The 24,765-nt window shown below is 37.9% G+C and overlaps 1 protein-coding gene across 2 annotated transcripts in view; it reads right to left on the bottom strand.

The window, feature by feature from the left end:
- Positions 1-24,765, bottom strand: part of Shrm (shroom) — a 121,018-nt gene that overhangs the window by 45,700 nt on the left and 50,553 nt on the right. For both annotated transcript variants that reach the window (XM_072887209.1, XM_072887208.1), the window contains exons 2-3: positions 1,286-1,660; positions 292-604 (exon numbers count right to left, since the gene is read on the bottom strand). In XM_072887209.1, the coding sequence (XP_072743310.1) occupies positions 292-604; positions 1,286-1,626 (654 nt within the window). In that variant the 5' untranslated portion in view covers positions 1,627-1,660. The remainder of the gene's footprint in view (positions 1-291; positions 605-1,285; positions 1,661-24,765) is intronic.

The following is a 24,765-nucleotide window of genomic DNA, read 5'->3' as shown; positions in this document are numbered from 1 at the left end:
TATTTATCATTTATATTATTAACGCTACCCGTTCCTATTAATCGCAATTATTCCTACAGAACTTATTTTCTTTATGTGTTGCAATCTTGTATTAATATTTAATAGTAAAATATATATAAAAAAGCAACAGAAATTATGTGAAATTGCATGCGTTGTATGTGTGCGTGACATCTTTTATGTATCCAATTAATAGTAAATCACCACATTAAACCGTGTACGAATGCGCGGTCTACGTTTAGGCTGCAACGTAACGATCGTTTTACGAAAAACAAAGAGGGTTTTATAAGTTACCTGCTGCGTGAACGCGGGATTGGGTCTCTTCGTGTGCGGTCTGGTGTACTGAGCTGGCTTCTCCTTCGGATAGTTGGTGTGGTCGGTCCAAGACTTGGAGCGATGAGAGCCGCTGTGTCCCGAGTTGTGGATATCCTCGTCGGGGTGTCGCTCAGGTGCACTCGGCCACGACGGATATTTCTCGTGTCCCGGGCCGTAACACACGCCCTTGAGACTGGAGGCATCCCTAACTGGCGGCGTTGGCGGTGGCGAGGCTTCGTCTCTCTCATTAAGGGGCAGCGTGAAGCTGTCGAATCCGAGGCTCTCGCTGTATCTAATGGGACAGATGTGGACAGTAATGTAGAAACGTTGCGTTAAAGTGACACGTTACACGATGCATTCAACAGCAAAAGAGCCGAAGCAGAAATAACACGCATGACGCAACAATCTCTCATACGTGGAAACAATTACGCATGGACGCGAAATCGTCTGTATATTAGCGCCCCACCCAATGAATCACTCGTAATATGCGACACTCTCGACCGCGATGCTTTTGCGTGCAATGTCATTGAACCACTTTATTACCAGGATGTGTGCGCGGACTGCATAATTTATGGTACAGTCAACGGATTCAGCGTAATTCGTGCGGTAATCGAGGTATTCCTCCGACGTTGCGTCCAGCCGTCTTATTCTCTCGACAATGTACCGTTTACGTCGGAAAAACTGAGACATATCCTTCCCGTTAAATATACATTGATATACGTTTCCAATAGTCGACAATCACGTGATAGAGTTGTCTATATATAGATAAACAATCTCATAGAAGAGATAATTTAATTAGGTATTAGTTTGTGATCTGAATTTCAATAATTCCTTTTATAATCGACCGCTCTCTTTATTTGCTCATAATTCGCATCGAAGAGAAGAGATACAATAGGAGGAGATTAGGCACAGAGCTCACGCCGAATGAGTGGACGTCGAAAAAAAAACTGCGCATGTAATCGCAATGACGTACCCGCTGTCGTTCTTATAACCCGCAGTATTCTTTTTGTGACCGTCGTTGTAACTGGCAACCGCGGCAGCCTTCTTGCCACCCTCGTGATCGTTCCCCTCCATGCTGGACCTCCGTCCGTCGTTTCTGCGACGATAGTATTCGTTAAGAGCCACCGGTCGAGGCGGACTCTGCTTAAGGCCATAGCCTTCCTGAGAATACGATGCGGCACTCTTGAAATTGGCAGCCTCGCTACCATGGCCGTGGCTCGCGTAAGATTTATAAGATCCCGGGGGACAGGAAGGTGGGCCTGGGGCCTCATCCTGGACGCGATATCCTGACGGCGACGGTTGCAGCTCCGTCATCGTGTAACCGACGTCCCCGCCATCCGGGATACACCTAAGTGGGCAGAAAATTAAAACCGTTGAGCTTCGACGGTTCCATAAGATAAAATCTCGTGATTAGACGGTTACGTAAGATGAATTAAGCGATTTATGATTATACGCGCAAGTATGCATATAACGGAATCAGTCGTAGCATTTTCACATATTTATGAGATGCGTTCATGCGTGAATGTAAATGAAATGTGACGTGAACTTTATCAATCGAACAGTTTAATTTCCTTTACAATATCATTAAATCGTAATACTATATGTGCATTGGCTATTGCTTTCTTAAATGCAAAATTTATTCCGAGATATAGCATTAATAAATTTAAAAATATTTCAATATGTAAACATATAAAAATTACCTTACGCTTATTTACATAATGCAAATATATTATATGATTAGCGAACGCGGTACATATATATCTCTGTATAATAAATCTCATAGAAAAAAATCGATTTTAATCTTGAATTTTTTGTCATCCCGTAATATATGATTTATGTTGTGGATTTACTAGCAGTCTAAAAGATGCGTCATTATACTAATCTTACTTTGTTCGCGGAGAGAATTACATGATCTAGTAGTAAATGCGAGCTTGTAAAACTGGATGCTAGGTGTGTCGGTTACAAGATAAAATCCGAGGTGAACGTTTTACGGTTGCTTATTTAACCTTTGAACGAGTTTCGAGAGTTTATGTATACGTGTAGTTTAACCTTCAAACGACAGAGAAATAATAAGTCGTGTTAATAGAGGTGCACTCAACGTGATCGATGAAACTGATAGATAGAACGTTATTTCCGAGTCAGGAGTCTCATCCACAGCGCGTGAATGATGACAGCTTTTAACGGAGGAACACGAATGCTAAAAAGTAAAATAAACGATCGTACATCTCCAGTGCGGAAGATAACACCAGGACGTTCGCTTAACTTTTCGCCGAGCAGGTTTTTATCGGTTTTGCGATTAATTTAAAGCATCCTGGATTAATCGTAAATTACGGCGAGCACTTTGGTTCATTTAAATTTTAAAACCAGTGTATAATATATATTTCTCTCCGCGACAACTGCAGCAATATCTTGCCAAAACAACAAATCTAATAGCGTGCTTTTAAATTAAAATTACGGAATACGGGTGGTCGATAAATACGGAATCGTTTTATGCAAAACACATAACAAGTTGTCAATGCTATCTGCCAAACGTGAAATCAAAAGATTGCGATGGACACTTTTATAATATTTAAATCAGTACTCATCTGGTACGTATCGCACAGTATTGTCTGCAATGTAGTTACTTATTACTTACGCTTTCAAGACAGAGATTGACGATGTTATATGTCAAAGATCCTCGTTATATCGTCTCATGATTGAAGAACACGTCAGTATTCCATATTTTATGCAAGAAAAAGACGAAAAAATGCGAGTAATCAGCAAAATGAGCTCACGCAAAACCGAGAGTGCCGTTTCGCGAACAGTAAAATTTTGCAAACTTACGTGCGGCGAAACGTCCTGAAATTGACTGCCCTCAAGGTACCAGATATTGTCGATTTTACTACGCGACCTACGTCTCCTACGGTCTCTAACTTTGCCCGGTAATGACTCCTAATTGCAAGATATCCTGCACGCAATGCGTATTTGAAGCACGCATCTCGTATGACACAATGCTAGAACGCCCGCACATCGATATGTGGGCAAATGTAAAGTATTTTGTAATAAGCGAAAGTACACCTTACAATACACATACGAATAATCGTTACTCGTTTACGTATCTGGCGAATATATATAATACTTAATAAGCGGTCATTTCAGGAAATGTCGAAATTACAATTGCTCTAAATACAATGTAGCGTGCAAATAACAGATTATGAACTGTATCGAACTGATTATACCTACAATCAGGCACAATAAAGATAACCGATAATCCTTGTACCTAATTTTGTAACTCGTATTTGACGTATTTCAAAATAGTTAGCGAAGAAATATTCACCTACACGTAACAGTCTGGGTACAGAAATCGTCTTGCCAACTAATCAATTGAGCATGAAGCTATGAATCGGCGGATATTAGGAATTTGCATGCGTTAAATTGAATTTGTTATGGTAAGCATGTAGGCGCCATAATTTTGCATAACAAGAAATGAACTTGAGACAGAGACACATAAGTAGTCTCGAAAGATTCTAAGCATAACATCCAGATAATGACACATTCCACTATTCTTGAATCGATAAGTTCGCGAATATTTTTCTCTCTCATTCGAATTGTAGGCTAGTGTGCCATGCTGGTCATACTGAATCTCATTGTGAATGATTCGCGATAGAAAGAGAGAAAGAAAGAGAGAAAGAGAGAGAGAGAGAGATAGGAGAGTTCCGCGCAATAGGACGCAGTGTGATTCAATCACTGCTTCGTCGGAATAAGGAAGTACTGTTCTAATAACCATGTACCCCCACGTCGAATCTCCTCTTTTTACGTCTCGCACGAGTTATCGATTGCTGCCGATGCTGCGACTCAGGTATTATTCTTTTCGTGCACGCAACACCAGCGTAGCATATAATTTCGGCATCGACTGCCAACGGGAATATGCCGCGCGGATGATTATTACCGCAAATTGCAACAATGTGGTGAAGGAACGACTCGCCGATTTCGGTGATTCCGTAAATGCCTGTGCACCGACGAAAAAAGAAATAGATAAAAATGACGTCGCAAATTACAAGTGTCATTACGAGCCAAAAAGACGCATCCTCGATCTACATATATACGAAACTCTGTTTCGATTCACGAGGTGCGTCATGAAACATCGTATATGACATGTACCCATTCACTGACGCACTTTACGCACCGTACACGCCTGTTTTCCGCGGTCGTGCAGCGCATTCGCACGAGCAGTTCATAGGAGCGAACAGAACGGAGGAGGAACAGAGGAAAACGGGATGGCGCAAGATGCATGCCAACGCGCGGCGCTCTCACATTATGTGCATAGAAGTTAGAAGCGGGTGCGACTTTCGCGTATATTAAAGTTCCGCGTGCCCCTAAATCACGCCTCTTAATTGCTGACTGTCCGTGGACATCACCATACCGTCGAGTTTCGCCGTGGAAATGTACTGGAATTTCTTCATTTCCCGCGCAAACATGCTATAAAGACGGGAAAAAGATAAGGTTTTCATCCAAATAATTCGTTTCATTTTTCACCGCAAGGTATGCGCGACAGTAAAAGTAGAAAGTCTCACGCATTTAACGATATTAACGTTATTAGCGAGGAGAACGTAAAGTGTGCTTTTTAAGATTACCAATGGTCTCCGCTTGCTTAGCGCATTGCATAGTGTAACTTAATAAGTGCAGCGCAGCTTAAGGGGGAAGACTACTATAATTATCTATCATGAATATTCTTGCATAATAAATACACTTTGCAACCTAATTAGTCTACCGATGAAATAATTCTGAATTTCGCAGACTATATATCATAAAAGCTAGACGCAGGATGACAGTATACATTAATTTAAGATAAAATTAATTTTTCTTTAAAACTGATTAGTTGCACAGGATACAAATTTTTTTTATTATATTAAGTATAAATGTATTTATATTTAGTATGGAATTTAAAAAAAATCACGTTATCACCCTGCTTTTTATTAATCTGGAAAATTTAAAATTTGTATTTTTACTTTAAAGTCTTATTAATTTTTTAATTGAAATATAATTCTTTTAAAATATTACTTGGCGACCATATAAAGTTAGAGCTACGAGCTTTAAAGATACGAGATACGAGCTCGAAAAAATCATTTCTTATTCTAAACGTGTCTGGTTTTCACAGCATGGGTGATCGTGCTCTATCATCCGGTTATCATACTATATATCTACTAGAAAAAAAGATACACGTAGTATATATAAAACATATTTAACTCGTAATATATGTATTTTTATACTCAGCAAAACTCAATGACTATGGTAACCCACAAAGAGTGTTATTTGTTGTTTCCGGATTGTCGAGTACGCGCACGCAGGAAAGTATGTTGCATTACGCTCGTCGGTAATGTTCCGGTTTGCTAACGTTCGCTGCTTACCTCGGTGGTACTTGGTGAGAAGAATAACGAGTTGCGAGGAGTGGCCGAAATCGAAGGAAAAAGTTTCTTTTGGCCTTCATCTAAGAATAGAAAGAGAAGGTACACGGATATTTCACGAACAGGACTCGCAGTGGGGCGAGAACGTTGCGTCACGTAATTAATGCACGTCGAGTTCATTGACTGGTTACTCGAATACACGTAATTCCGGGGAACGATCGCGCATCACGAAGAAGAAGATGGTTCTTAGAGATCGAGTTGAAGCTCCTTTAACGTGATTCAACGACGTAAATGTGCAAACCGTAATGTGGCAACACGCTACCACGCAACTTCTCGTGAATCATTAATTAATGAAAAATAAAAAAAAAACAATAATACCGTTTCTCATTTTCCGCGTATATCTCAATGTATGTATTTATTTTATCATTTTCGAGACTAAGAATTTCAAAATTATTGCATAATTTGCTCATTACTATGATAATTTTATTATTATCCTATGTACATTTATATTAATTATATTACCATTTACAAGAATGTTCGAATTTAATGACTTTTTATGATACTGTGTTCAAATAAAATATTTGTTTTCTACTTCAGATTGAAGATTCAGTTAGCGATTATATTAAATGAAAGATTTAAAGACATTAAATAAATAGAACCAAATTTAGAATTTTATCAATTTATCTTTTATCAATCTCTCTCAAATTTGTAATATAATTTATCATTCTACAAGTACAGAGAGATTAAATCTTAATGATGCAACATTCGAGCAACAACTCTAATGAGTGTCGAAAAATTCAAATAACATCAATTTTCTCTATTTGATATTCTGAGACTCAATAATGTTTCGTTTTCCATCTATACGGTATCAACAAATACATCTAGGCGATGTTACGAATAAGAACGACAAAAATATTACAGTACAAATAATTGTTCGAAGAATACTGTAAAGATGATCGTCTCTCTTTCTCAGTGTTATAAAATTATATGTTAAATATAATAAAAAAGCCATTTTATAATAATTTTCTAATATATTTTTTATCTAATAATATTTAATATTATTTTTTAATATCTAATGTTATCTAATATATTTTTATCTAATATTATTTTTTAATTTTATATTTTTTAAATATATTGCCAAATGCAAATAACTGTGATCAACAACGTCGTATATTTTATATTTCAAATATTCAGTTTTGATTATATATACGTGTAATCTGCATCAGCGAATTATTTTATGAAGCTCAATAAGAAGCAAATAGAAAATATATAAAGAATAGAGAATATATAAATGCAGAATATATGATTTAATAACCATAATTATACATATGATTTAATAACCATGCATTGAGCGGTAGCATAAATATTGTTAGGGAAAAGAGGAGTATTTCCGCCTCCTTCTCCTCCTCCTCTGCTTCTTTTCCCTTCTCTTTCTTTCTCTTAATCATTGATGCGTGGCAAGACAGAGTTATTGATGAATAAGCATATCAACATGAATAAGCAGATCAAAAATCAAATCTCTATTGAAAAAATTTGTACAAAAATCGAAAAGAAATCAATTTAAAAAAGTCAATTTTTGATGAAAAAAGATCGATTTTCTAAAAACTGAATTGACATCATGTATCACTAGATCGGACTTTAATATTTAACAGCGGTATCCAGGAGTCTTTCTTTGTATGTACAGCATCTGAGAATAAGCAGGAGTAAAAATTCGTCATTACCACGGGAAGTACGAAAAGATTTTTCTTTTTGCAAAAAAAAAAAAAAAAAAAAAAAAAATATTAAGATATCATCAGGATATAAAGTATACTTTGTTATAAATTCTATGGCATTATTCGATCCAAAAAATTCCAAAGAATTTTTAAAGAATTTTCAATAAGAAGCAAGGCGACTCGTAGGATACAAATAACAGAAGCTGCAGCCGACAGCCGCACAAGAAACAATGAAGGTCAACCTGCGTAGGTCGCGTTCTTGACGTCTGGGGCGCGTCGGGAAAAAGAAAAAGGAATCGACGAAGAATGCAGGTCTTAGCTGACCGTTCTGTAGAATGCAAGGGCGACGTACGACGCTGTGCGTGGCTTATCGCCGTCTGTTTCTCGATGCCGCACGAAGCGGTAAATTCAATGCGGCCTGTGCGCACGCGAACGAGGCAATGGCGAATGTGGAAGGCCGGAGGATATATAAAGAAAGGTAGATAAAGACCATGCGGGGAAAGGGGGAAGGAAGAACGGGCAGATCACCACTACACATGGAAGGTGTAAACCAGGACGGACCATCTCGCGACAGAAGCATCTCGTGGGCCGCTCATGGAAATCCGGACCCGATTCTTTTTCCACCGGGCAACACAGAATTATGATCCGGCTTTTATGTGGCGAGAGAGAGAGGGGCTGAGGGCGCGGACGCACGCGTTGGCGGTGGGCCTCGTGTCTCTCGTGCGTACATACGCGTGGGCCCTCCCTCTCCCCACGTCTACAACGGTAGCTGTCTCTGTACCGGCTGAATCGCGTTGAAAATACAGGCTGTACGAAGAGCATCTCTCTCATCTCGGTATCCTCTCGCAAGAACGGCTTTAGAAGTGGTGCACGCCCATTGGCGTAGAACGCAAAATAATTCATTTCCTCTCCTTTACTCGAAGTAGATCCTTTCTTTTCACGTTCCTTGTCGGTTTCCTGATAGATGCTCTAATACTTTATGTACCGCTTAATTATTGGTCTGGGTCCATAAAGCCATAATTTATTTTTGCCAACCTGAATGTATATCGGATGCACGTATCCCTTGAGGTATGTCTGATTTGCGAACGCTAGTAAGTAGTAGGAAGTACGAAATTGATCGTTACGTCGCAATCACGTTTAACGTTGCGATGTAAATCGTTATTCGTACAACATTCACGCGTGTCGTATATCTTCTATTCGATGTCGTGGTACTCTCAAGTATGGTGCAGCATCGCGTGTCATGTATCAGCCTGCTCGCACCAATAAATAAGCAGAGTCCTGGCTTGTGTTCTTGGACGATTAGACGAGGTAGAGTAGATACTTGGCTAGCTGATGAGATTACAACGAAAGAATTCGTGTTACTAATTCACAATCTAAATAGCAATAAGGAAGATAGATCCAGCTCTACGAATATATATAACTTGTCTGTGAGAAGCGTCAGGAGATTCTTCAGTAATTTACGAGAAAATTATTGAAATATTAATATATTAAGATATTAATATTTTAATATTTTAAATGAATATAATATCTTCTCGCGCGCGCGCGCGCGAGAGACTCTCTGTCATCGATGCAGCTATAAATCTCTATGCATTTAAATAATGCATTTTTTTTTATGATATATCTTGATATAACATATTGATGATTGTAACGCTAACGATACTTGCACGATGATATATTTTGTTCGATATCTCAGATGATATATAGATGCTGATATTTATTGCAAATCTATTATTCAATGTCATTGTGAATATTCATATTCACAGAGATTGCGGATATCGGATGCACGTTCGATGTAATCGTATGTAATGATCGATTACGCTTTTCGCCAGCATCATTCCGTTAATCTAACATAATTAATTTAATGCAATATTGCTGTAGGGTACTCGGTTATAAAATCGTTAAGAAAACTAACATAATAATCGGAGAAACATCAGTTGCTTGAAAAAAGGAGAAGAAAAACCAATCGTCACGCAGTGGTATAAGCCTGACGACGCGTCGCGCTTTGACATATCCATGCCAATCAATTTTTCCATCAGTCACGTTGCGGCAGCACGTTATTTTATGGTAATGAGGCGAATCCAATTCCCTCTTTCGCCGCAATCTTCTCAGCAGTCGTTTTGAATTAGCATAACCAAATGCGTTAGTCTATCCGATTAGGAGTCAACGATAGTCGATTTACATGCAACGTTTGATGGGCCGAAAGTCGACGAAGGAAACCGCTTTCGCCCATTTTGTGCGACGCGATTCACAGGAGATAGAATTATTCCAAATAGAAGAAAGAAGCTATATCGCGATTGCATTGAAAAAATTTATGGAAAACTCGGGAAATTTCATGTTCTGACGATAATAATGCCGACATCGAGAGAGAGCGTGCCGTGGGATTCTCTCCTTACGACTTTCTCAGTACTCTTTATTTCGAGACAACTTTACTACTCGCTAGTAACTTTTTGAGATTGTGAGATTGCGGGTATAAATGCGTGCCTGCGAATATTTTATAAAAAATTACATATTATCAAATATCGATCTAAATCTTCATATAAGAAAATAAAAATGTTGTCATAATTATTAATAATTAAATAATTAATAATCGATAAAATTGATTAACGTTCTTCTATTGAAATCTAAATTAGATAATGACTAAAAATATCCCATCCACGTGTCAAGACTTCGAAAGATGGAAGACGAAGGAGTAAAAAGGTGAAGCACAAAAAAAAAATAAATGGGTGAAATACGGCGAATCTCGTGCACCCTCGTATCGAAGCGAAGAAGACCGTAATTTCCGTCACTTTGACTCACGACGTGGTCGAGAGTTCATGTTCCTTTTTGAGAGTGCGGGCAATAACTTGAGAATACGATATGGACGTTACACGAAAAACATTAATATGCCGCCTGATTAACGTGCACTTTCACAGAACGTTTCTTACGGTCTCGGTTGAAGTAATTAATACCAAAAAATTGACAGCGAGGATCGATCAATCTCTGGTAAGATAATTATGCAAGTCTATTAAAGTACAACCGTTACCTACGTGGAAGTTATCCTTATAGAAGACAATGTGAAATACTGTGTACCGTGTTTATAAATATCGATGTCAGTGAAGATCTTGACGACTCTCGGAATCCGGACTGAGTCTTCGATCCTATCAATTGATTTCGCGAACTTGTGTAAATACGCCATGTCTGTCGTGTAAAATGTGATCGGTGTCGATTGTGATTCAATGCCTGTCACGATATTCTGCCGGTTTGAATTCCATCGTAGTCGCCTGGTTACTTTCGCAGCGAAGAATCGAAAAACACGCGCGAAGAATTGAAAAACATGCACAAAAATAACGTCGTAACCAGAGATGTGCATTATTTGAAATAAATGCATTTAAAATGGAAATGTAAAATGTAAAATGTTTATTTTGTATTTTGCATTTAAAATACATGTTTTCAAAAGCCATTTTACATTTCCATTTCAATAGTTTTCATTATCCATTTTCTATTTTAAATAAATTTTTTTGCAAATTCAAAAATTAATCGAGATATCGATAATATTAGTTGTAAATATCAATAAATGGATATTTATGTAACATTGCATTGCACTTGTTCATTGTAAAATAAATCCTAAATTAAATATTTAGCAATTTAGTCATTGTGTGTATAACCAAGCTATTGTTATCCATTCATGCAATCGTATATCATGCAATAATGCTAGAATATAGATCTAATTTCACGTAAAAAATAAGAACGGATAGTAAAAGATCTAATTTAATCTAATAGATAGATAATAAGAATTTAAATAAAAATAAATATAAGAATATAAATATTTAAAAAAAGTCATTTTTATTTTAAAAAACCATTTTAAAAATGTCTATTTTTCATTTTCTATTTTAAATGGATGTTTAAAAATTATTTTGTATTTTGCATTTTTACATGGAAAAGTTGCAACTATTTTGCATTTTCTATATCAAATAAATTTGGATACCCATTTTGCACATCTCTGGTCGTAACACACTATTTATTCTCACGATGTTAATTATCGCGAGTAATCGACGAATAATACATAGGTGAGCTCTATCATGGCTCTTGACTAGTACTTTAAATTGTTGAACTAGAGATTATCTATCTACATATTTCTCTCCCTCTCTCTCTCCCCTCCTCCTGATCCGGCAGATATTTCAGAGGACTGACGGGATTGTATGCACATCTCCGGTGCTCGAAAGAAGAAGAGGGAACACGCTCGATCGATCGATACCGAGATAATCCATTGTATTTCTCTAATTCGTTTCTCGAATCATGCCGCTGGTAATCGCGATCTCACCGACTCTCAAATGGCGAGATCGTTGACCCCGCTTGTGAATGCAGAATCAATAACGTTCGAAAGACTCGATTCGGTGCGATCGCAACCGATCGAGTATTTTCCGCGGTGCATCGCGTAGGCTTTCGTCAGACGTAAATTACAGAACTCTTATGCTAATGGAGCGCAATAGCTACGGGAAGCTGCTATAATTATATATCGCACGAATAAGCGAAAGGAAACACCGAAGAATCCGCTCAATTCGACGTGCTGATCTTTATCTAAAGTAAACGTTTATATCTCTGCAAATTTCATTACGACATAGGATACGACGCTTTTTCTGGTCCGTTACAGTTACACAGACGGCAGAAAAGAGGTTCGTGGAGAAGACATTGATGTAAGCTTTCCGCCCAGTGTATGTTAAAAGCAGAGAGAAATACGCGTTCGTGCCCCTGCAAAAGCGGAATGCATTATCATAAACTAGAAAAGAACGTTATCTAAATACTGGTACATTTCGCGATCCTGTGCACTCCTTACCTTATCGTCTACGTTCCATTCCATGTGCGTCACCTCTACATCCGTCGCTTTTTTTCGGCTCGATACATTAACCCTTTCGGTGCGCAAACATTGCATAATTACATGCATTGCGCACGAAATTTATGCGATTGTATAAATGTACATAAATTATGATTGATAACTTAACGCTCGGAATGCGGTAGTATTTGTATAGAATAGAAAAAGTTAGATAACATCGTGAATCTTGTTTCCAGCGTGTGTAAATTATCTCTTATTAATTTATCTAGACCGCATGGAATTATCATACTGCAAGGTAATTTCTTATTATTGAAAGTAATGTAGAATTAATAAAATATAAGATTTAGATTACATTCAAAGCAGAAACTAAAAACCGAAATAACTTTACTAGCAGTTGTATGACGGTATCGAATAGATATCTCTCTGTCCTTAAAATTTAGAAAAAAAATCTTATATTGGCAATGCACATTCAATATCAATATAATTTTCTGTATCACTATTATTATTATTACTATATAAATTAATATTAATATTATTTTATATCACCACTACATCAATCAAATTAATCAAATTAATATTTTCTTTATGCATATTTGACAAAAAATTGTAATATCTAAAAAAATATATACTTTGTATCATTACATATTACACTGATATTTGATCAGTTTCTTTTATTTAGGTTATTATATAAAACCAAAGAGAAAAAAATATTTTTTGGTTACAAAACCGGTATCTCTTATACCGGTTTTAATCCCCCCGATTCGAAGAATGGCCGTACCATTCGTTCGCGCGAATCTGCGTTTCGCCAGAGGATTAAGTAATCCGGTGGCTTTGGGTCGCCAAGACGCGGCAACGCATCCGGAAGGGATCGGTCGAAAACAGCTTGTCGCGCGAGATAGCTCGCTCGCGGAAACGCGGAAAGGCTCTCAAGCGGGAAGAATCTCTCGGGGCCCCACGTTCCTCCCACGGTCGCATCGCGTCTTATCTGCTCTGCGAGCTCGCGGGCAGGGAAAGAATCGGCGCAAACACGCTACTCGCGCGACTCGCACGCCTCTACGCAGTACGTAACGTTCGCGCGTTGCAAATGCGTGGTACCGCATGCGATTTCCTGGAGTAACGGCCCCTGCAAGCCGAGGCTCGCACAACGCTTGGAGTTCTTCGTTCTTCCTGCTCTTGTATGTACCGAGATAAACGCGCAAAGAATCGAACGATTATCGAGACTGCGTATCGATTCCGCGTGCGTTCCGCGACTTTCTGGCGAGCGCGAGCGAAATATTAAAAACGAGTAAATGTATACACATAGAGAAGTTGGCATACACACGCCCGGAATTCCAAACGTGCTTCTAGACAACTGTCATAAAAAGATTTGTTAAATCGAGGATATCTCTATCGTTATTTATTCACACATCAATTTAAAATTGTCGACTTTAAATTAATTAACTGTAAATTTATTCTTTAGCTTTTTCTCTAATTTGTATTCTATAATTTTACAAAATAACATAGTTTAAAGTAATATAAGAAAATGAAAAGGATAAAATTGAATATACTATTTACCTACTTATTGAGCCTAGAAAAGCCGCGCTCTCTTTACGCATACAAAATAATACACATGTAATGCTACAGTAGAGAATTTTTTTGATAAATCGCGTGAAGAGACAGAACGGTTATTAACGAGCGAGCAAATCGATTTGCCTCTTCTTGAAGAGGAACGCGCATAATACCTGTTCTTGGTCGTCAGTTATCTGCATCAGGCGGTAAATCGTGGTAGGAATAATATCATTATGCCCCGGGCACATGCGTCGAGCGCGTATACGCCGTGTTACGCCATTGGCAACGCTCCCGGCATATAATCGAGAAACGAGGGGAATTGATTAATTAACGCGGAAAGAAGTCTTCTCCTGTGGGAGAGCACGACGAGCTGACCTTGTCGGCATCCGCTTTCCGGCCAGGCGGTTAATAGCCGTATCTAAAGTATCGCGCGAGAAGAGGGTGCGTATAGATCAAGGAGAAACGCAGTCGTTGTTTGAACTTGTGTTAAATCAACATTTCGGCCGGACTTATTAATTGATACACGCACGCGCGCACACACACACACACACACACACACACACATACTATATATAACGCAGCGTGCGCTTAAGAAATCGATCGGTTTCGTCAGCGTGGGACTTCCGGATGACTGGAGAAAATGCCGAGTCACGCGACCAGACACGTGTTTAGAGTGTACCGGTCGCCTGCTGCGCGTCGCCGGTTTAAATTACGTCCCGGCGTCCGGTACGAAAAGGAAACATACAGGGGAGAGACGTGCGCGGTGGTGAAGGGCTGCCGACGTAAGGTGAATTTATTAATTGGAAGGACAGCCTTCGTCTCCCCGGGAATCTTTGCTTCCTTCTCGAGAAAGAGAAAAAAAGCAGTTATGGAAGATGACATATCGACCGATCGGTATCGTCCCGCTGCGTAACTATGGTTGGAAGTTATCGAATCACTTGGGTACTCCATCGCGTCAAGTCGTGAGGTCTAGAGGAAAAAAAGCATGAGAGATATATCATATGGAGGATGAACGCGTTTGTATACGGCGGGTGGAGGCAATCAAAGAAAGCCGATTCTCCCTATAGTTCAAGGAGAGCCGCCGCGGGCATGCTCTATCCGAAGAGTGAATTACGCGCTACGTCGACGATCGCGACGAATCATTTATAAACTCACGCAGGAAACGCTATTGGGAGAGTTTAAAGAATATCGATCGATGATATTCTTCTATCGTTGCTGCCTCGACGACGGAATTTTCTTTGTACGTTTCTTGGCATTTAACGACGTGTTATGATTCTCATCCGATGCAATTAGCTAATTGCGTGAACAAGCGGTGTCTAATTAGATGTTAGATTGACATGACCTCAACTTCGTTAGCTATTTTCGTGTCGCGAGTGTTAGCATAAGCAAATAAATCGTTAAAATCGCTTACAAGAGACGTTGTTATTTTTTTCATGTTCTAGAGTTCTAGAGAATTTACAAACAATTATCTATAATAACACACTATATAAATAGTGTATTTAATATTTTTTCTATGTATTCTAATTTCTTCCCTTTGTCATCTGTTAGTTCTCCGGCATTATTTTTTGACTAGTTTGTTGTGGAAAAAAGAATTATAAATTTCTTTTCTCTATATACTGCTACAGAGTTATTGCATAAAATTTGTTCGCAGAAGAAAATATATTTTTTTCTAATATTATATATAAATACAAAATTTAAAAAAAGGAAAAGTAGTTTTGTATCGCGATATTAAAGACATAAAAGCATTCTTTGTACAATCAATTCAGTGAGCATTTCACGAGTTGCGCGGTAACGAGCAACTTGTAGTACCTATTCGCAACAAACCTCTCGAGATCCCGAAGTTAGTTTGCTCGGCCGAGAGAGGATCAAGCGAACGAGTCGGTGCAGAGCGTGGGGCCCAGGGGGCCACGCGAGGGGCCTCTGCGGATCGGGGTCCGACGGATAGTAGAAGGGACCTCGCACGACCGGAGAGAGAACCGGTCCTTCTTCGGCCCTCGTTCGACTTGACCGCCATTGGCGTAGACACTTTAAGTGTGGGTGCTAAACTGGAAATGTTTAAGGTTGCATTGTCCCAGTCAGGGAAAAACTCTTCGTAATGCGGGATCACGCTCGACGTTAATGTATTGCAGGTAATAATAAAGGAATTGTTCAGCTTAAAAAAAACGCCCCACCGCTTTTGTCGCGATGCAATGCCATTGGCGTAAGTAACATGAGCTCTAGACGCACACTGACCTGTATTCAGCAGAAAAAAAAATTTTAATGCCATCCACGAGATTTTTTGCTCAAGTATACTTATTTAATATTGCATTATATTATATATATCGACCCTTCTTCTCTCAATTTCTCTCTCGTCAGCGAAAAATAAAAAGGAGAAATAATGTAAAACGCACATTCGTCATGCGGTATCCGCGGCATCACGAGTCCACGTTCGTACGGAGGTAAAGCAATCCATCTTTACTTGATTGCAATCTGGAGCCGGGCGTACTCGGAATACGCCTAATGCATGCATAATCGTGCGCAACAAGTGCAGGTTTGTACGCGGAATCGAGGTACTTTTTCGCCGGTGGCCTTCCTTCCTGTCTCCCCCTCTCTGTCCAGGTCGTTAACCCGGAGCCGTTTCGCGGAGTACTCCTTATACGTACGGCGAAAAAAAGGAAGGTGAAAAACGCAAAGTCCTCGCCCCTCCCTCTGTAAATGTCATTATACATCCGTGCATAGCGAACGCGCAATCAATTACGACGCACGGCGTATTTCTTTCGCTTCGGGCTATCAGTCTCTATAAAGCACGCGGTATACACCTATGTGTAAATACAAAAACGTGTGAAAAAAAAGGGTCGCGAACGAGCGCTTACACAAATGACGATCGCATGTATCTCGAGTTTCTCGCGAGTACAAATATGTCACGAATAAATAAGGCGGTCTTATTTGCATCCGCGCGAAAACGTGCGATCTCGCGTGTTAACTCGCGAGTTATCGCGAGTCCGCGATCGAAGCCGGAGGATCAGGGTTCAAACGGGTGACCACGGTAATTGAACCCGCCTACACACGCCACGGAGGAGATCGCGCAGTCCGAGATGTTCCTTGAGTAAGATGAACGTTCGCGGACCGAGTGCCGTTAGGCCACCACCCTGTGTCGTCCGTTGTCAACGGTTGTCAAACGAAGACTGTTGGCATGCTTATATAGATATACATACGTATATATGTATTATATATACGCACATAAATATACGCGCAATCGACAAGTGAATGCTCGCACAAGATTCGCTCGCTCGTGTACACCCACCTGCGCGTCGCGAAGGTGAATCGTGTGTTTTACTCGTATATAATTCACATGGGGTGGGGGTCGGATACTGTTAACCGCTGTCAGCCGTTCTCGAAAAAGATGCCGCACAAGAGTTCGCTCTCATTTCGCGCTTCTTATCGCCTAAATTTCAGATCGTATCTGAAACGATTCTGCGTCAACGAAGAATAAATAAATCTATGCTATATAAAAAAAATTTTAAAAAAAGATATTATTTAAACTATTGTTAATGGAGTTTCTGATATCTGCATCATAGATGCAAAACAATTGTGGGCAAAAAATTGATACTTTTCAATGAACATTTTCCAGGACTTTTATTATTCAAAGGTTTTAATACGATGGACTGTTTCCGTGATAATGTGATCTAATATCCCGCTTTATCCATCTCGCGCTATTAACAATTCACAATTAGAGAAATAAATCCCCGACAGTCCTTGGTGCCTATTTACACGCGGAAAGATTGAAATTTGCGAAGGGAGCGCACGTTTCGGAATTCGAAGAGGACGTCGCGTCGGGTCGCGCTTTGTTGCACATGCTTCAAAAAACGTCCGTGAAACTCAAGGGCCGTGGCAACCCTTTGTCCATCCGCGGACAAGAAAGGAATGGCCTTTTGTGTCTGCGAGAGGCAAGAAGCTTACCCACGATATGCCGTGAAGCGTTAACGGGCTACTTAGCTGCGAGCAATTAATATACACACACACACGTAATATATGAGACTATACACAATAAATATTATTTACATCCGTGACAAATTAATGTATATGCTCGATTTTTCTCTCTCTCTCTTTCTCTCTTTCTCTCGGGATAGTTGACGGATTTAAATGACCAATTACTAATTACAGATATCCAGCGATATAAGTAACGGTAACGCGGGGCTCGCGTTATTCGTTGTAATTTAATTAACGGCGATTACATCGCTTATTTATACGCGCAAATTTATACAACTCTCGGTGGAATTGCAAAATGGGAGTCGCCGCGGATCGCGTACTTCCTTACGCATCCGTAACTTTCTCCGCGGGTGTAACACACTGTCTACGAGCTTAAATCTTCTCGATTTACCGCGGCGCTAATTAGCGTTATCCACGCGAGCACGGAATGAAGAACGGCCATCGACTCGCGAGAAACGATCTTGCCATAGATGGCCACCTCGTGTCTCTCGATGACGACAGTGACAACGACGTGAGATAAACGATGATCGTCGTGGAAACTCTCGACACGACGCGATACTCACTCTGCACTGCCAATCAAGGTGTCAACACTATCTGTTGAACACTTTGAAGAGCATCGGCCTTTATATGTTCTCTCTCTCTCTCTCTCTCTCTTTCTTTCTTTTAACGAACCAAGCAGCCATCGTAAAGAGCGACATACTGAGATTTGCAAACGATCACTACGCGCCTCGAGGTTCGGACGTTAATTGAATAATTTGCATCCCACCTGGCCGCTTCCGGGAGGAATGCAAGTGTGACGGCAGGAGGTCAGGGAGAGTCTCGCTCTTTATGATCCGAGGAGGGCTCTCTAATCTTTTGACCTAAAGCGAAGAATGTCAATAATACTGCACTGTATCTCGAAGAAACAGACATTTAGATAATTGTGTGACTCGCGAGTTTTAACTACGGAACTTTTTCAACCATTCGACACGGATATCTTCATAAGTGTCAAAATTTCTTCCAAAGATAATTAATATTCTTTATTTCAATATATTCTCAACAGTTTATATTTATATAGTCTCAATTGATTTTACAATACGACTATATACAATTAAATCTAATTATTTACTATTACTACTTATAGAGAGTAAATAACAGACTTCACTATGAAAAATGCTAAAATTTCGTAAACAAAACGAATGATTCTGATTATTAGAACAGGTACATTATTATAATAATAACGTATACGTTTATGTACGTGCAATTTATCGGTCGTAAATGTTCACAGGTTTCAATATATCGCAAAGTGATTGTCGTAATTTGTTGAAAAAGCATCGATCATTTCTAGAAATAAAATAATTGATTTGTATAAAAAATTAGATTTGCACGTAGCTCGATGCGGATTGTGCTCTTGTTGTTTAGGAATTTCACTTAGGCAGAAATACTATTCTGCAAGTATCGAGAAAAACCGGTTTTATTGTTTGACATTCCTGATCGTCGACCAGATGTCATCGGCTAAGATAGCTTTCTGGAAAAAGGGAATCAAAGTACCTTAATTTTAAAAACGATATCAGTTTCCAAATACTCTATTGTTTTATTATCTGCTTATCGAACATTTTCAACATCATATGAGATCTGTCTTTGAACAAACGATCGAGTACTGGTACAAAGTAGAAAGCTAAAATATTTGTTAAGAAAATACATAAATAGAAAAAAGGTAAAAAGAAGAGAAAGAATATGATCCCAAAATAAATACAAAATGATAAAAAAACTTTATACATTGACAAAATTAATAAAATTATGAAATATGCAAAAATTAAAATCAACATTCATGAACTCTCACAAAATAAGTAAATAATTAGATTAATTTAATTGTATATAGTTGTATCATAAAATCAATTGAGATTATGTAAATATAAACTGTTGAGAATATATTGAATAAAGAATATTAATTATACGATTATCTTTTGAACAAATGTTGACACTTATGAAGATATCCGTGTCGAATGCATAAAAAAGTTCTATAGTTAAAACTCGCGAGTCATCAATTAAAGATCAAGTGGGTTAAGAGGTAAGCCATGGTTCCAAAAAGCTGCTGTCATCATGCAAGATCAGGAACATTCCTGTGATTGTATATCTCTTTTGCTCGATTTGGCTCGAAATCTTTTGAGGTTTGTACAGCCAGAAAGAAAGCAGTCCATTTCAAGGAATGACAACGGCATACTGACCATATGAGGCAGTGACACTTTTCTCGTTATTTCGACAAAACACGCAACATATTGCTCCATTAATTCAATCTGATTATTCTCAGTATTACTAAAGTAATACTTTAAATTTAACAAAACACAAATAATGTGTGTTTTATTGGATTCATATCTGTAGTTCACATCTTTTTACTAACAATCTTCAGCAATAATGAATCACACATGTGTTACGTCAATATTATGTTAAAGTATATAATAATATAAACTGTAAAAGGATATCTTGTTCATATTTATCATCGACATGATCTTTTTTATTAAAATAATTAAGTAATAATATTAAACGATATTATGCATATACGGCATGCAACATCTGCACGTTCGGTTTCTAATTATCGTTTACGTGGAATTGGTTCAACTGGTCTTTAGCAAAGAAATGCGAGCGAATACTTCCACTCTCGTTGGAAATCTAGTTCAATCATAGTTGCATCGACATAGGCGAGATCGGCGGGCTTCGTTAACCGCTACCTGTTTCGTGAAAACGAAAGAGTTGGAGAAATCACTTCGATCTATCGGTTCTTCAAGGATAAAACATGCTCAATGCGAAGAAGAAAAGAATTGATTTGGTGATTCGATTCCTGTCGCGAATATAAGACGAAAAGACAAACTGACGGAATACTCGGACCATGCAATTGCGTGATGTAGGCTTGACATAATCAATGCACGAGAAGGCAGACCGGTTAGTGGATATGCCGGTATACATGCCGATCTAATTAATCGAACATTTCCATCGTTTTTTCTGCGATAATAAACTTGTACTTTTACACGAGATCGAGAGTATGTATAATCGACACGATAAGCTCGCACGCTCATAAAAACGTCTGGAATAGGAAAGCGCGAGAGAGTGTAAAAAGTGCTGTATCTATAGTTTATTTGTTGAGAGCAAAAACTTGATTCTGGTTGATCAAGATGATCCAAGCTTAAATCATGTTCCGTCATAATTTATTTCCGAAGGATCGTCTCGCGATTGGTCAGCCGATAAGCTCGGAATAATTTGTAATGTATATTAAGGAGGGAAGGGTGGGGGGGGGGGGGGGCATCTGGCGCTCATGGAAATTTGTAATTAGGAGATTACTACTGCGGAGGTTTAACAAAGTTCTGCTAAACCTCCTCTCGAAAAATAATGATTAACGCTAAAAAAGAATGCTATCGAGCCGCGTGTCCGGGAGCTTTCTATTAAAATCGCCGCAAAGATGAGTCTCTCGCCGTAATTTCGCATCTTTCTTGCAGCTATCGTCGGATCTAACCGAGTGGGGTGTACGCCACTACTTCGAGATCCGCGGTGTAAAGGCGGGTTTTGCGCTCCTTTACGACGGTATATAACGCCATACACTAATAACTCATGGTCGAACTATCAGATACATATACACTCGCGATGTTTTTCTCTTTTTCTTCCTTATCCGCTCCCTCTTCCTTGCTCGTATCTTCCTGGGGAAGTTGCCAAGCTCATTGTTGTTCGCTCGATGATTCGTTCGCGCGAGAATGAACAGCGATTTATCGTGGCGATGGGAGCGAGCCTGCAGCCCGCAGGATCTTTTTCGCGGCAGGACGCCGACCTGAAGGGAGGGAACGGAAAGAAACGGGGAGAGGAAATGCTTTAACTCGAAGATAAATACTTATTCCTGTGACTTTATCACCGACGGCCACGTACGATCGATGCGTGGTCGCAAAACGTGCACGACAGTGCGAGCATAACTCGCGTTATATGGACGAAAAGGAGAAGGGGGCGGGGTCATGCGAGAGGGCATCCTCAGGGTGATCCAGCAAAAATATTTGGCAGAAGTTTGACCCGAGGCGAGATTCGTCCAATAAGCCCCTCGTCGCAGGATGAATTGGGGTTTGATTGCGTATTGCTTTAAACGAAGCGTATGGATTTTAGTACGGCCGGACACGAACGGCCGTTTATATTATTGACGAAGCGGGTCATTGGCGCGATGCATGTTCTGCTTAATATTTCGGTTGTTATTGCATTTTATATATGACTTTCGATACATAAAAGAGCTAATATGTACTCGTAAAAATTAATTCGTTTTAAAAAAAGAAAAAAATAGCCACATATACATTTGTTATTTTAATTACGATTCTAAACTTTTCAAATATATATTGTTTCTTTTATTTAACGGAAATTGTAATTTTGTATCTTTTTAAAAAAATTTTTCATAATTCAAAAAAATAAGTTTAAGTCAAATGATCATTCACATAGACAAAAGCTGATGGAACAAAGAAAAATTAATTTGCAATTTACACATAAAACAAAATATTTATGCTGTTTGAAAAAGTCTTTCAAAAAGATATATCAATAATATCATAGTGTTTCATAACAATTTTTCTATTATTAATGCATCATCATTTTTTATTTCTCACATGCTATATTGCACGCTATATTCTCGCAATTGTGAAAGTTATCGAGAATCATTTACCAATCAGTGAAATCAATTGCAACCGGTATATTTGCGTAGCAAATACTTATTAATCGATTGATCGAAGATTCGCCTACACGTAGGCTATATCACAGCTTGTTTGAAAAGTACGTATTGCGCTTTCTCTTCGATAATATTCTGATAAACCATGTCGCAGTCTTTATAAGGTTCTTTTAACAAATTACGATTAACGATGAAGATGCAAGATGTTGCATGCTAATTATATTAATACAAATGTGATTAATCTAACGAATAAGTATCCTACAGACACCTGGAATCGCGGTCATTATTAATATGCGAGTCTCTTTTATAAAATATGCAAAAGAGAATCATGAATCACGTTCTCGAGATCTTCAGTTGCCTGTTTCGATTATCAGCGATCTACAAAGCAAAAATATACGATTTATATGTAACCATTTATGTGCAAGCGTTACGAAACTAAATAAGCTCAACCATTATATATTTTTGTATTGTGTTACAGGTTGACGCGAAATTTTTAGCCCAAACTTTTAATATTTTTGAGAAAATATCAATATTATATTACAATACAATGCTACAAATAATGATATGATCGATATTTACAAGTTGGAACAATCTGTGTACGTGTATGTGTGTGTGATACATTTTTATATCCTTCAATCTAAGAAACAGGAATAATCTCTTTATGTAAATTAAAAGAAATATGTTACGTTCCATAAAATAATGAAATTTAATTTAATAATAACAATATATTTCACTGCTAGTTTTAAAATAATAAATAATGTAGCCATAAATTTATATATGTAAATTCCAAGATAAATTTACTCTATGTATTAATACATCTTTTTTATGAATTACGAAATTTTCTTCTTAAACTAATGAATGAATTTTTAACGAAAATTTGAGAAAAGACTGTTCTTTTTCTATAATTTGTTTAAAAGCTATGGTTGTAAATTTGAAATATGTAATCTGAAATTACATAAAAAAAAAATACAATGGAATAGAAATCATTAATATCTGTTCCGTAGGATGAATTTCTTATCAAAATATTATTTTTTCTGTACATAAAAGATATAAATTAAATATTTAAATGCAATGTATAAAAATATTTAATATAAACGAAGTTAGTAAAATCTATAATAATAATTGGAGAATGAAAAATTAAAAAAAAAAACGAGCGCGCATACACGATATTCCATAGAATAAGCAAGCAACATTCCATAGAACAACATCTGTTCTTGGTTGTGTTCCGCGTTCTCTTTGCGAGAAAACCGCGACTCGTTTTGTCTGCTCTTCTCTCGCCGGTAATTGCGATCGATACTACCTTGTCCTCGGCCTCGTCTTCGTTGTCGTCTTCGAAATTAAACGACCGGGCATTTCTTTCATCGAGGCCGAGGCAGACCAGTGTAGAATGTAACCGTAAAGATATCTGAAAAACTCGATCTCGGTATGCATACAGTTCGTGGCACGCAACGGACGAACCAAATAGCTAAAGATTAACTGCACGTGTATCGAATCATTTATAAAAACTGGATATATAGTGTTTTAAGAAGCACTTTAAACATTAGTTCAAAAAATTTTTTTCCATCAATATTAAAAAATTCTTTTATACAACAAATATATTGACACTATAGTTTCTATCAATCGGTATAATTTATATAGCGAAATATTAATTTTTTTTGTTTAATTTAATATATTTGAATTTAATATTGTTTCATTTAATATAATTTACAATTTTTCTATGTTTATATTTTTCGACATAAACGTTTAAAATTATCATGATATATTTCTTTTGATAAATTAACTTATTAATTTTCACAGTATTTTTGTGCCAATTTTTAAATAAAATACTCAGTATATAATTATAACATATAGATACATATTTTATAACATGTATAAAAACATAAATAGAAATAAATTACAATATTTTTTATAGAGATACAAAGTATAACTTTTATTATCTTCCTCTCTTTCTTAGGTATATATTAAATTTTTTCCTACGGACCTTTAATATTGTGTTCGATTCTCCAAGCAACGGAAATGCAAGCTTTTATTATTCGATGTAGTATACCAAGGTTCTTACGTCTCTTTCATCTGTCTTGGAGGGAGTCATACGATGAGGCTTGCAATCACGTACATAAGCGAACATGGGAACAAACTCGGATATAAACGCGCAGGTGCGGTCAAACACTTACAGCGAGTAATCATGTGCTATTAAATGAGTCGGAGAGAGAAGTTACGAGTTTGCAGCGTTACAAAAAATACTGCAAACTTACATTTAGTTTTACTATTGAGTATTTGTGCATTCATAGAAGATAATAATTATAATATTTTATTATCAATGCGTATGCTTCTTAATAATGACATTCTAGTGTACTCTCATTATCGATG

The sequence above is a fragment of the Anoplolepis gracilipes genome, chromosome 2, assembly GCF_047496725.1.
Source record: "Anoplolepis gracilipes chromosome 2, ASM4749672v1, whole genome shotgun sequence".
Taxonomy (NCBI): Eukaryota; Metazoa; Arthropoda; class Insecta; order Hymenoptera; family Formicidae; genus Anoplolepis; species Anoplolepis gracilipes.
This window is presented reverse-complemented; position numbering and strand designations above follow the sequence as displayed.